A 14,053-nucleotide genomic window follows, 5' to 3' on the forward strand; every position below is an offset into this window, starting at 1 on the left:
CATCTCTCCCTACCCCTATAACCATTCCGATGATACCATTCACCTTTAAATGGAGTTAAAAATCCAGGAAGTGCTGCATAGCCAGAATCTACCACGTAGTATTTTCCTATAATAAGGTATATATAAATTTGTTATGACATTCAACGCAATATAATCATACAGAAAATTACTCTTTATAGATAAAGTAAATACCGGGTGGTGGTCGAGGAAATTGCAGTCTAGGAGTCTCGAGTGCTCCTGAGAGCACCCAACAATCATTGGCAGATCCTTCTCACCCAGCATATACGAAAGTAAATTTCATATCAAATGAACAAACAAACAAGACATTCTGGGTGGTGATCCCTTTCCTGCCTCTAAATGGGATTTTCTTTGACACAAGCACAGAAGCATTAATGTGGGTGCCATTAATAGCACCTACGTAGCCCTGTGATTTTATGAAAGTCTAGTGTTATACAATATTATCAACAGATGTATTTGATGGAGTAAAATCGACATGAAAATCATATCTTGAAGTAGAGTTTATGGTTATGATCCATTAGAATCTCCTCTAAGACAACATCAAAAGAAGGTGGCTTGATAACCTCTTTTGATAGTTTCATAATGACTTTCAACACTACGATAAAATACTTGCTAATTATTTCTTCCGAATGTTGGAATCTCTCACATATATCTCTAACGGAGTTCTTGTGACCAACCAAAGATAAGAAGATCCCAACTTGTTCATCTATCCTAACATACCGACTATCTTTCAACCAACCTCTTGCCCTCATTAAATCACATAGGTTCAGAAAAACATGTCTCTCCATTCTAAATGCTTCATATATTCTATCTGAATGTCCATAAACAATCTCTCTTACCCATTCGGGTCCTGACAATTTGCTGTCCCTGATAGGTTCTCTCATATGTACGAACATGTCCATTGAAAAAGTGCACAACCATGCTATTATCATGTCATTATCAAACTTATCCAAATACTTTTCAACCGGTGCTATCTCCCCATTAGACACACTATTTGTTCCCCCTTCCATAGTACCTATGCCATCACACAAATAAAAGAACATCAATATGGATATCTGGAGAAAAAAAAACAACAACAACTAATAACATAAGTAGTAGAGTGAAAGCAAACCAAATATAAAAATTCCACGCAATCCATGACACCCATGCCACCACACAAATACAATAGTCTCGGCATGAATATCTTTAAAAACCAAATAATAACCAATACCATAAGTCATAGAGTAAAATGAAACACAAAGTCATGAATATCCTACGCAATCCACGGTACAATTCCCAACATCTAGTTAAGAGATTGGAGAAGTCCATTTCTCCTTTCAGTTGGGGATTTGATGAAAGCCTCACTCCATCTAGCACTAGCGCATGCTCGTTCCACTGCTTTGTTGTACAGATTCTACTCCAAGTCAGGCATGCTAACTAGGATATCAATCACAGTAGATATAGAGTAGGGCTTTACAGGTGGTGATGCGACCTGTGAAGTGATAGAGCCAGTCACAGATCGACTAGCCCTAGCTTTGATCATCTTCTGTATGGCTTTATAGGTGCTAGCAACATTGAATGAGTTACTCGCTCTTCTCCTCTTCGTATTTGGAGTCCTATCCAACTTATGCTTGTCATGAACTGGAGTAGCTATCTTGTCAGATGTAAATATTCCCTCATCAAGGTGGTGTTCACTGATGTCTTCTGGATCACCGTTTGCATCACCACCACGATTGAATACTCCTTCGTCATCATCTGACAACATCAAGTCTTCAGCATTTCCTGCTGCATGCTCCCCGGTAGCATATGTATCACCAAATACAATACACAGGTTGGGATACTGAGAAAACCCATCCTTCTTGAATTTTGCCCACTCACTATTATCCTGCAATTCTCACAATGATGACAAACGTTAGCAATATAATCAAACATCTTAAAACTTACATCTACAATGATCACAAAAGGACCAAAAGTTAAATGATACCTTGATGAGAGGTTCCCATATGCTTGGATCATCGACAACAACTGTTATTATCCCAGCCAAATTCGGATTGTGAAAGAAGCTTCTTAAATTTACCATACTGTTTTTTCAGTTTGTTTACCTTGTTCTTCAACTATACTTGGTTATATTGGAGCCCTATTTGATTATTGAATTCGGCCCGTATGTTATTCCACCCTGCTTTGTTATAAGTAGAAGAGGTGCGATTTCCCTTTTTGACCTCTTCTACTAACAAACTTATAAACAGGTTGGTTAAAGGCTTTGTCCACTTTGCATTGAATACCTCTTTCTGTGATGTCATTTAACCTTGACTAGTTGAGCATCATATAAGCCATGCATTAAATCATACCATAGTCATATAGGAATTACACGCAATACTACATTAAATCATAACATAATTATAACATTGTAACCACCCAATATTGGCCACCATAGTTGCCCCTCAAAAGGAATTTAAATGGAAGTGAATTTCATCAATAGGATTTCTATTATTGTTTTATTCTTGTGTGATATTTTTCTGAGTGTGCATATGTCTAAGTTTATTAAAAGTAGACAGGGCCTCACATTTTTTTTTAACAAGCAAAAGTGATATATGTGACCCTATCATAGTGATATGCTGCCAATACCAGAATACTAGAGCCAGAGCAACACCTATTTTCAAATATGATATCCAAAGCCACTCCTGGGCCATAAGAAAAGTAAGAGAGAAAAAGACAAGTGGTAAGCAGAAGACATAATTTGATCTGACCTGATTTGCTTTCAGTTGCTTTACTTATTTGGTGGTAATCATGCTATGCAATGTTGGTTACCCAAAGCTTGAACTTCAAATTTTTGCTTTGAAATTCACCAATTTCATATGACAATAGTATTCACAAGAAAAAAAACAAGGACAAGCAATATCATGTACAAGGGGAACCTAGAAATACTCAAATATCTCATGTAGGAAAGCTATTGTGATAGAGATACTTGGCAGCCAGAAAATGTAAGTGCCACATGGATACTGACAAAACATTTTTCATCTAGTGTCATGAAAGAACCGATTCTATGAATTTCTAGCCCTTTAAATGTGTTAACCAGCAAAAAACGAATCCCAAATAACAATACACAAGGATGGAGGAAAGTCATCTACAACATGACAACAAATTAACTAATTTATTAAATAAAACAATAAATGCCACAAAAAGTTGATACATGTATTTAGGTATTACTCGAAAACAAAATACTAACCTTAAGACAGTGCAATTCAATACCCTCCCTATTGTAGATATAAGGGTACCTGCCAAGTTAACGGAAGATACATATGAGGATCAACCATCAAGATGTGTTACTCATCCAAAGCTGCAAAATTTGCAAAAGGTTCCTGATTGAAACCAATTAAACGACATATTGCTTCTTCCTTTTAATGGACAAGAGAACATACATTACTCTGATTATTCTAGAACCTCACCACAGTAATTCCGGCGGATTGACAACTTTAATCCATGAATCATCATTAGAATTTCCTCTGCCTCTTTTACAATGTGATTATGAGTTCTAAAAGCAGATCATCTTAAAGCAAGAGAAGAATTAACCCCACATTTACCACATTCACTGCACCCAGATCGGGTCGCCCTCGCCGATCTAGGCATAGGCGACCCTCGGTCGACGAGATCGACGAGGGCGGCCCTCGCTCGACAGCGGTGAGGGTCGCCCACGCCACAATAGCCACACAATACCAAACAGAGATGAGAACAGAAAGGCGTACCGACGGATTTCAACTGGCCGGGGCTTCGCCGCGAGTGACGAGGGTGGTGGCCGGGGCTTTGAGATGGTCTACAGACGACGGAGGATGGAGGAGGAGATGAAGCCGTGGCTTGAAAGGGAAGAAGAGGTAAGAAGTAAATTTTAGGGTTTCTCTTTCTACCTTTCTATTTCTATTTTTGTTTCTGGGAACAAAGAAGTAGATTTTTTCTACTTCTTATTTCTATTCCAAATATTTTTCCTGGCTATTTTCTATTCCGAAAAATAGAAAAATTAATTGACGTTACCAAACGGATTTCTCCTTTTTTTTTGTTCCGGGGAACAAAAGAACAGAAAAATAGAGAAGTAGAAATGTTACCAAACGCTACCTAAGTGTGTAGGTCCTATTAATATCTAACAAAAGACTATCCATCGCATTGGTCAGTATACTAATTTTGTGAGAAAATTACCAAAAAAGTCATGCACGCACTTTTGCTAATTTAGTCACAAATCTTTTAATTGTGACAATTGAGTCATGATCATTTTCACGTTTTGTCAATTGAGTCCATCCAACTAATTTTGGCCAAAAATCGTTAACATGGATGCCTACCGTCCTACATGACACGATCGGCGCTAACATAGGCAATTTTCAATAATATTTTAATATTTTATAATTTATTTGGTTTTTATTCTTTCCTTTTCTTTTACTTTTTATTGCTTTTTGAAGTGAGGGCCGACGACCGTCCCTGTGGCCTTTGAGGGTTGAGATGCCCTCACCGACCAAAGCGTAGGCGCACGAGCCCTCCCCCAGATATGGTGAGGGTCGACGCCCTTACCAGATTTGGACCAGGCGAGGGCTTGGTAGCCCTCAACGGACCCTGGTCAAGGGTTCGTGTGCCTTCACTTTGGCCAGCAAGGGCTTGGGGCCAGCCACAACGTGGGTCGTTAGCCCTCGCCTAGTGGCCAGTGAAGGCGTCCAATACTGGTGAGGGTCGCCAGTCCTCAGTCCAAAAAAACAAGTAAAGAAAAGGAAAATTCCATTAAACTCAAAAAGTTATTAATATATTATTAAAAAATATCTATGTCAGCGCTGGACGTGCCATGTAAAACAATCGACATCCAACAGCCTGCCCCCATTGTCAACCACATCCGACCATGACTCACCTCCGTCGACATCACCCCCAACAACTTGCGGATTGGACCCTTGCTCTCCAAGAACTCACTCACGGCACAATCTCTCTCTCTCTCCGTAGTCCATCTCTTCACCACCGTCGAGCCCTCATCGAGATCCGGCCATTGCCGTCGGGATCTTAGCAGCATTGAAAAGCTTAAGACACTCCCCGGGTAATTTATTTCTGTAGTCTGAAATGTAATAGGCCGTCCATTTTGACTACATTGTATGGTCTCAATCTTGCCTTTTTTGTTTTTATATGGAATTGATGGTTTCCCTTGCTTCTCGAGCACCAAAAAAATGCAACCCTCTAGAACTAGAATTACATAATATTTGCAGATCTCGCGGTATCAAGACATGATATCTTGACAGAGAAGGTTGAACAACTAAACATTCCAGCAATGATTAGACAATGAGCATATATAGCGTGTTCTTTAAGATAGAGCAAGCAAATGTGAATCGACAGAGTTTTAACAAAAACCATTACAGTACAGTACTGTGATTAGTTATATTCACTCCGATATGAAAAAGAAGCACACTACATGAAGGATTCAGCACAAACTTGTTTGAGTTGGGGACATCCAGTTAACGGCCTCGTTGACTTGAACTCAGATATCTGCTCCTAGTCAATTCCCTCTTCCAGAAAATTTATCCTAGGCATTTTCACACCATGAAACAACGAACAGTTTGTACCAGTGGAATCACTACATATCCTCTTCAGACTTTTTACGCTTGAGGACCACAAAGAATGTGATGGATTCATGGCTTTCTGGCTTCAGGAAAAAGGGAGATTTCGCCACTTTCAGTGAGTACCGGTGGAACAAGTCTTCGATGATCAGTTCATCGCCGAAATGATGGAGCAATAATCCCTCAAATGCGGCTCTTAAGCCTAGGGAGAGCAATTCAGGGGTGGAAAAAGCGACTTGCATTTTGGGGTGGCTCAGGGTCTGAATCCTCTCGATGTGGAAGAATCTGTTTCGACTGACCACTTGTTTCAGCTCCTTTTCTGATGGGAAATACATTGGCAAGTTGAAGCTCTCTACTTTGGCCTTGCTTATGATCCCCTGCATCCCCAAAATTCATTTTCAAAGTGATAATAACCCTGCTTAGTTCTTAGAACCAAATAGTGGTTTTCGCCAGCCAAATAGTGATTTTCCCCATTTTTAATTTTTTTTTATAATTTTCACGTGCAATGTCAGTATCTCACAATGTTTCAAACTGATGTTTAATCGTTTCATAAATAGATTTCAACTACACAAATCCAACAAATATTAACATCATCGAAATAAAAATTATTTTTTTCATCTTGGGATAGACAGCGGAAACAACCAACAATATGTCACACTCCATGGTTTTCACTTGGAGAAGTTATTTTTCATGAAAGTCATTGCATTCTTTGTAGCATGTATTTGTAGACAAAGTATTGCCACTTTCAAAATTTTACACTCCAAAATGATCTATTGAACCACATGGTTACTTATTTAAGGAGATCTCCTCTGAAATGACTCTTGTGAATGTACTAAGTTGGAATAATTAGTACATCCAAGCTAAACACGCTACCGCTATCCTTCATGAAACAAGCATTAGTAAAGCGAAGTTTGGTATAATTAGCATCGCCAAATTTTGTTAATCGTCCCGAAATGCATAATTGCAATCTCTCTAATCTTATTCTTGCGTACGATCTTATACATCAAGTGTTACCCCATGCATGCAATTACGTACCGTATTGGCCATGTCCACAAGGCAAGAACCTAGCAGCTCGAGCCCTGACCCTATGGTGGTCTGAGAATCATGAACCAAATCCGGCTCACCAGGCACGACCATAAATATCAATCCTCCACTGACGATCTCCTCCGCTCTCGCACTGAGAAACGCTTCCAGGTCTCTCCCGAACTGAGCGGAGTAAGCCCCGATGACCTCGGCAGGCGAGCTCACATAGTAAATTCTCTCTCCATTCCAAGCACGGGAAGACTTGTCCAATATCTCTTGCGGAACGCAGGAAAGCCAGTGGAGCGCGTAGGATGAGTACGCAAAGTGTAGGGATGCGGTCGGGAGGAGACGGCCATGGAACGACCCCGGGGCCGCCGTGGTGTAGTACCGCTGCCTCTCGGGCTGGAGGTTGGCGAAAAGCATGTTGAAGTCATTGGTGGGGAGGTCGTTGAAGATGGCTTGGAACTCGATGGTACGAAATTGAGGTTGTTTGATGGGTTTGGTGAGGTCTAAGAGGCACTGTATTATGGTTTCAATGGCTTGAATGGATGTGAGTCCTGTGGAGCAACCAAAGTCTGCTATTCTGATGATGGGGTTTGGAGAGGATGAAGAGAGGTGATTGAGATCAAGGGTTGTGGGTAAAGCTTCCTTGATCATTCTCATGGCTGCTGCAGCGACTCCTTTCTGTAGAATAGGGCAATATTGGCGATTACTTTTGCAATACTTATTTCCATATGTCCAATCAAGACTCTTCCAAAACACATCCATATGTTTTGTAGATGGATCGTCGATTGTCCAGCCACTCTAACAATGTACGAGATGCAATGATTCACTTAACATCTAACACATGCACTACCTCATGAAGTGATTGATAAGTGGAGGTCCACCCCATAATTAGTCACCGCTTGAGTACACCTTTTAAGGTTTGCCTTACTTGATGGATCAAGTTGAGTCTTTGCAAATGATTTTATGACAGTGATAGCGTTTGATGCAGCAGAACCAGGCGATGACATGAATATCGGAAAACACTAAATTTGCAAGCCCGAGTAGCATCTCAAAATCTAGCAAACTTGCGCGATAAGAGAGAAAATTCGCCAAATAAAGGTTATAAATTCTGAGATAATAGTGAGTAGAAGTGGACAAAAGAAGAGAGAGCCAAAGTGGATGTTAAAGAAAGGCTGAGATAGGACAATCTGATAATGAAACTCGCACGAAATTATGAGATCAAGGGAATTTTGAGGTTGGTGAACCAAATTATAATAAAATATTTAGGAAAATTTTAGTGAACCATATTATCGTACTAAAAAAATCATTTGTCTATTCCACCTAATGTTTAAGCTAGTTATCTCGGGAAAATTACCAAAAAAGTCCTAAACCTTTTGCAATTGTGCCAATTCAGTCCTAAACCTTTTTTTTCGGCTAACTCAGTCCTAAACCTTTTGTAATTGTGTCAATTCAGTTCATCCGGTCACTTTTGGCCGGCCGGCGCTAACGTGGTAATTTTTAATATTTTATTATTATTTTTCGAATTTAATTTTTATTTTTTTCCCTTTCTTTATTTTTTTCGCCTATCTTCTTCCCCGGCTGCCGGTCCGGCGACCGGCGACCGGCTAGAGGCTGAGGCCGGCGAGGTGGGCCTCGATCTGGCGAGACCTCCCCGTCGCCTGGCGAGCTCGACCTTGCCCGGCCATGGCGAGACTCGACCTCGCCCGGCGACGGCGAGGTCCACCTCGCCAGATCTAGGCGGCCTCGCCGTCGTCGGGTGAGGCCGACCTCGCCATGACCGGGTCGCCCGGCGACGGCGAGGCCGCCCAGATCTGGCGAGAACTCGCCGTCGCCGGGCGAGGTCGAGCTCGTCCGGCGACGGCGAGGCTGGCCCTCGCCGGCCTCAGCCTCTCGCCGGTCGCCGGTTGCCGGCCTCAGCCTCTCGCCAGTGCATCCATATCTTTAGGCAGTGGAAAATGATCATCTACCCCTTGAAAGATATATCATCAAATTAGTACTATGTTGGGACGCATATAGAAGCGCTTTGTCAATGAAAGCAGTTTATACACGAGCTTTCTGTTCTAGTTCTTCAGTCGATGCAACATTTAAACAAGAGTTTGTATTCTTTTCACAGCTAGTAGAATAAAGAAGAGAAACGTTAAGCGGGCTAAAACTTTTTTACGAAATTCAATCTACCGTGTGACGCTTTAAGAATTATAAAAAGTGACACGACCAAAACGATCTACAGACATTATGAATTATATTCATCTTGGATAGGAAATACCTGATAGGAGGAGTTCTGGGCATAACTATGAGGTCCGTTCCCTCCGTTCATGGCCATTGATTCAGAGATGCTAATCGTCCTCTCATCCTCCATTCTCTCTCTCTCTCTCTCTGGGATGTGTAGGTGAGGAAGAGGGCCGAAGGGAGAAGGAGAGAGAGGAGCAATAAGAAGAGGAGGAAAGAGAGAGAGGCTAGTGTTGTTGCAAAGAGCGAGCTTAGAGAGAGAGGGGGGTAACGGAGGAGAGAGATTTAAGAGAAAAAATTTGACAAGTGATTTATCATTGGACACGTCGCGATTAATGAATGAAATAACACACGACTTTCGTGATAAGATAGGCCTACTCAATATTTTTTCCGAAAGTGTGAGTTGGTATGATGGTGAATACCTTCGTGGATAGGGCGAGGAAGTGACATGTGTCGATCCGGCGTGGATTTTCACAACTGCATCGGCGATCTTGGGCACGGACGGTGGGATATGAGGTGACAATACTCGGGGAGCAGGGCAAGGGCAAATATGGCCTTTTGACCGAAGTGTCCTCTCTAACAATGGTCACGCAAAATAGCCGTGTCCCTTTGGACTCCTAGGAATTTTTTTTTGGGGTCGGAGACACCTAGGAAATTGGCGAGTGTAATTTCTCGATTTTGAATTGCAAAGAGGTAATTGGAAATGGCACACCACATGATCTAGCCATAAAAATTCATAATTTTAGTAAGCGAATGATATTTCGACCAAAAAGTGCTAAAAAAGTCCTAAACCTTTTGCATTAATGCCGATTGAGTCCTTAACTTTTTATTTTTGTGCCAATTCAGTCCCTCCGGCTAATTTTGGTTGGATTTTGTTGATGTGGACGCCAGCCGCCGGTGTTGACGTATACAACTTTTAATAATATTTTAATATTTTTTGAATTTTTATTTAGTTTTTTCCTTTTTTTCTCCCTCCCCTCCCTCTTCCCGGCGACCGGTCAGAGGCCAGAGGCCACCTCACCGGCCTTTGGCGAGCCACACTGGCCACTGGCGAGGCTTGCCCTCGCCAGCGATGGTGAAGGTGAGCCTTGCCATGGTTGGGCGAGGCTCGCTCGGCCCTCACTAGAGGTGGCGAGGTCACAGCCTTTGCCCTCACGGCCTTTGGCGAGGGCTGGAGCCTTGCCATGGCTGGGCGAGACTCGCCCAGCCCTCGCCAGAGGCGGCGAGATCACGCCCTTCGCCCTCGCGGCCAGCCAGCGAGGCTGGAGGAAGAGGGAGGGGAGGGAAAAAAAAAGGAAAAAATATTAAAAATTCAAAAAAATATTAAAATATTATTAAAAGTTGTACACGTTAGCGCCGACGGCCAGCTGGCGTCCACGACAGCAAAATCCGGCCAAAATTAGCCGGAATGATTGAATTGGCATAAAAACAAAATGTTTAGGATACAATTGGCATAAAAAAAAGTTTAGGACTCAATTAGCACCAATGCAAAAGGTTTAAGACTTTCCTGACACTTTTCCCGCCGATCTTAAGAGTCCTTTTGAGATCGATAACTTTGGTTAATCATGTGCGAGAAGTTAAATATATTGGTTTACTTAATGATCGAGGAGATATGTAAATAGTTTAAATGCACGGCATTTGTTCACTCACCCTACCCTACCATCTATAGGCGGCCGTCCGTCTTACAGCCACCCGAAGAGGAACTACATGATCACAAATAGGAATTCTACAACGATAGATAGAATCCTCATAAAAGTACCACTAGATCGAGCACCGATTATTTCGTATCTGGTCAAAATCTTAACTAAAAGAATCATTAATTTGAGGACATTTTGAGTTTACTTTGGAGGCGGATTTGGTAGGGGGACATCAAAAGCCAAGGTAAGAACGTGAAACGTGCATCAGATCTTACCATATTTAGCAAGTGAGATTACCAACTCAGAAGTAAAGCTCAGGCTAGCCATGCACAAAAATACTTAACATCATTTTAGTAATCCAATGTATATCCAAAAGAAAGTCAGCTTTTTGCTCTTCATAAAATTGTTTGATCTTTAAATAACGACTCCACATAACAAGGGCTGATCATCGTTAATATCGACCAGATTTGACCATTGCCAAGTCACGTAACCAGGACATGTCCTCGGTAAAGTGAAATTGAACAGGAGGTGTGTATTAGTGTATCCTATATATAATCATTAAGCCATCCAATTCTTAAGGAGATTTCGGGAAATGCATTGCATTTCCAATTTAAGTCTCTTAGGCCAACATAGGTTTATAGCAATTTTGGGCTTTAGCATTTTCAGAATGTCGATACATTTTTTATTTTTCCAATTTTACTCTTGCTAAATTTTCAAAATTCTGAAAATGCCTTTCTCTAAGCAGAAATAACTTTTTTCTCCACATCAACAAAAAAATTAGGTTTTTACGAGCTATTTGCTCTAGATATTATTGTTTAATCTATAAAGGACTCCGTAAAAGGATAATCACCATCCATCTCAACCGGAATTGACTATCCTCAAGTTACATAACCCGGACAAGTCTTCGTTGAAGTGAAATACGAGAATTAGAAGAGCAGAAGGTATCCATACCGCTAATATGTGTATTTCATAATCACTAGGGCCACCGGCCATCCAATTCTTAGGAATATTGTTAAAAGGATTTTGCTTACGAAATTCGAAGGATTAAATTTGCTTTCTTTTGCTCAATGTTAGAATTGATTTCGTAGCATTGAAGAAAAGGCCCAAAACTCCGGTTCAAACCGATGATACAATCCCACTACGTACATTGCATCTAATTCCGCAAAAGAAAATGAAACATACAATTGCAAATAACAAACTTGATGAACCATATACTAGAGAGAGAGAGAGAGAGAGAGAGAGAGAGAGACTTAATTAAAAGATAAAAGTCTTTATTTAATTTCAAACTTGATCCACCACTCCTACATCTTACTTCAGATCATCTCATCAACAAGCTCTCATTTATTACCCTTGGAGGTCTCATGGAGACCAGCAAAGTAACCCTGTGGGTTAGCCTCGAACGATTCCCTTGAAATATGCACCGCACCTCCAGTTCCAGGAGCAACCATTGTTCCTCCACTGCCACCACCTTCTGTTGCAGCCCCGCCACCACCGCCTGCGCCTGTTGGTCCAACCCCGCCACCACCGCCTGCGCCTGTTGGTCCAACTCCGCCACCACCACTGCCCTTTTCATCACCTTTGACGCCGCCCTTAGCGCCACCACCTGCTTGGCCGTCCATGCCTTCGACCGGTTATCGACTGGCTAGTTGTGATCTCCTGTGGAATCTAATGAGAGACTATATGCGAATGAGTGAAGAGGCCGAGCGCATGAGCCGCTATTTATAGAGCCGCGGTTGATAATTTCGGGATTGTGATTACTTTGTTTGTTGGGTCATCCTCGAAGATTCAACCGTCATAAATGCTCAACGCATGCGTGCATGGAGGATATGAATATAAGGATTTACAGGAACAGAGAACAGAAAAAACGGGAGTGATTAACTACGTACGCATGTTACCGAGTCAGGAGAATCTGCTAAACAACATTAATCAAGCAACCATCCGTGGGGTTATCCGCGAGACTTTAAGAGTGTCATTTATAACGAGCTCGTAGAATGCGAGGCGACGTTAAAATTACCGACCATTTGTTCCCTTTCCATGCATGCGTACTTGCTTAGCCAACATGGTTCGCCAGTCCGTGGATCTGCCGGAGTTAGTGTCTCTGAAAATATACCTAAGTTCCATGCAGGACAAAGAGGAAGGTCGACGAGAAAGAAGTGTCAGGGAAGATGACGATGTCGTCCTCCATAAAGATACGGGGGAGTTAGTGGATGGAGTCGTGGGCGAGGATGTGTGGTGATGTAGGAGATGAGTTTGATTGGCACAATAGTCTTATAATCGTTTCATTCATAATCTCGCCAACCGCATAAAAATATGACATCCGAAAAATAGCCCCGTCTTATATTGTTCGTATCGATATATCTTGCTTTGTACACATGTCCACATTCATTCTAGATGAAGGGTTTTTCATGTAAGCAGTATGTTTGTTATTGAGATTTGGCTCGATATATTTTGCATGGAAACTCGTCGGTTTAATTGCCCAAAGGCCCATATCAGAAAAATTAAATGAGCCCAAAATCCCGACGTGGGTCTATTCCAGGCCCCTTTTCAGATTACTAGCCATGGCCCCTCCTTGGAAGCATCATGAGGACGGAAACTAAGGCTCTATTTGTTTCGCGAAAAATATTTTCTGGGAAAACATGTTTCAGCCTTTGGTTCACTTAGAAAAATGAGCTAATGGAAAATGTTTTTCTAGTCAATGAAAAACCCATGCTTAAATTTAGGAAAATGATTTTTATAAAATTGGAAATCATTTTCTAAAATATGACTAGATATCAGCGCTTAGACCCGAAACTTTACGTTTGAGCACGAAAACCCCAATGCTGGTTCATGGGTCCCCGACATCCAGGACTAGGTCTCCGGCGCTTGGGCCTCGATCCATCGATGCCAGGCCTAGGACTCTAGTGCCCGTGCCTAAATCCACAACGCTCGTGCCCAAGTCCATCGAGGCTAAGCCCGGGCCCCCAGCTCTCACGCTCGGGTCCATTGAGGTAGGGCCAAAAAACTCGGTGCCTGGGCCCAATGCCACGGCACCCAAGCCTGAGATCCCAGTACTCGAGCACGGATCCCCAACACCCGGGCTTGTGTCCACAAATGCCATGCCCAGATCCATCGAGGCTAGGTCCGGGAGCACGGTGCCCACGCTCAGGTCTATCAAGGCCACACTTGGGATCCAAGTGCCATTGCATTGACTTCCAGCGCTCGGATCGAGGTCTATCAAAGCCATACACAGGACTCTAGCGCATGTACCCGGTTTTCCAGTCGCCTACGCACAAATTACTAGTTGTTGTGAAACACACTGATCGGCGATATCGATACCTACACTTTAACGAAGACTTGTCCTTGTTATTTGACTTGGCAATAGTTAAACCTGGTTGAGCTTAATGATGGTTTTCTACGTAGTGTTGTTCTTTAAAGAATAAATAATAATATGAAGAGCAAATAACAAGGACAAGTCTTCGTCAAATTACTATAGTTGAAATGATTTTGCGAAGGAAAATCGAAGGATTAAATTTACTTACTTTTGGTTAAAATATAGAATTGATTTCGTAGGAGTGAAGACGATACCCAAAAACTCAGGTTCAAACCGAT

The 14,053-nt window shown here is 42.0% G+C and overlaps 3 protein-coding genes across 3 annotated transcripts; all 3 read right to left on the bottom strand.

The window, feature by feature from the left end:
• Window positions 1-271: 271 nt before the first annotated feature.
• LOC130137706 (uncharacterized) lies at window positions 272-1,028 on the bottom strand. The gene is made up of 2 exons (XM_056309637.1): window positions 502-1,028; window positions 272-419 (listed from the first exon to the last, which is right to left on the bottom strand). The coding sequence occupies exons 1-2, from the start codon at window positions 1,026-1,028 to the stop codon at window positions 272-274; spliced, it is 675 nt and encodes a 224-aa protein (XP_056165612.1).
• A 250-nt stretch (window positions 1,029-1,278) lies between these two features.
• On the bottom strand, window positions 1,279-2,077 carry LOC130137844 (uncharacterized). Its single transcript, XM_056310327.1, has 2 exons — window positions 1,982-2,077; window positions 1,279-1,882 (listed from the first exon to the last, which is right to left on the bottom strand). Exons 1-2 carry the CDS (start codon window positions 2,075-2,077, stop codon window positions 1,412-1,414), a joined length of 567 nt encoding a protein of 188 aa, XP_056166302.1. The 3' UTR covers window positions 1,279-1,411.
• Window positions 2,078-5,536: 3,459 nt separating this feature from the next.
• On the bottom strand, window positions 5,537-8,970 carry LOC130137826 (loganic acid O-methyltransferase-like). Its single transcript, XM_056310153.1, has 3 exons — window positions 8,866-8,970; window positions 6,609-7,280; window positions 5,537-5,950 (listed from the first exon to the last, which is right to left on the bottom strand). The coding sequence occupies exons 1-3, from the start codon at window positions 8,956-8,958 to the stop codon at window positions 5,591-5,593; spliced, it is 1,125 nt and encodes a 374-aa protein (XP_056166128.1). The 5' UTR covers window positions 8,959-8,970; the 3' UTR covers window positions 5,537-5,590.
• Between the last annotated feature and the right edge of the window lie 5,083 nt (window positions 8,971-14,053).

Source organism: Syzygium oleosum, unplaced genomic scaffold, assembly GCF_021117445.2.
Source record: "Syzygium oleosum isolate NSW1041296 unplaced genomic scaffold, Sole_v2.1 Sole_v2.03, whole genome shotgun sequence".
In the NCBI taxonomy this organism is placed as follows: domain Eukaryota; kingdom Viridiplantae; phylum Streptophyta; class Magnoliopsida; order Myrtales; family Myrtaceae; genus Syzygium; species Syzygium oleosum.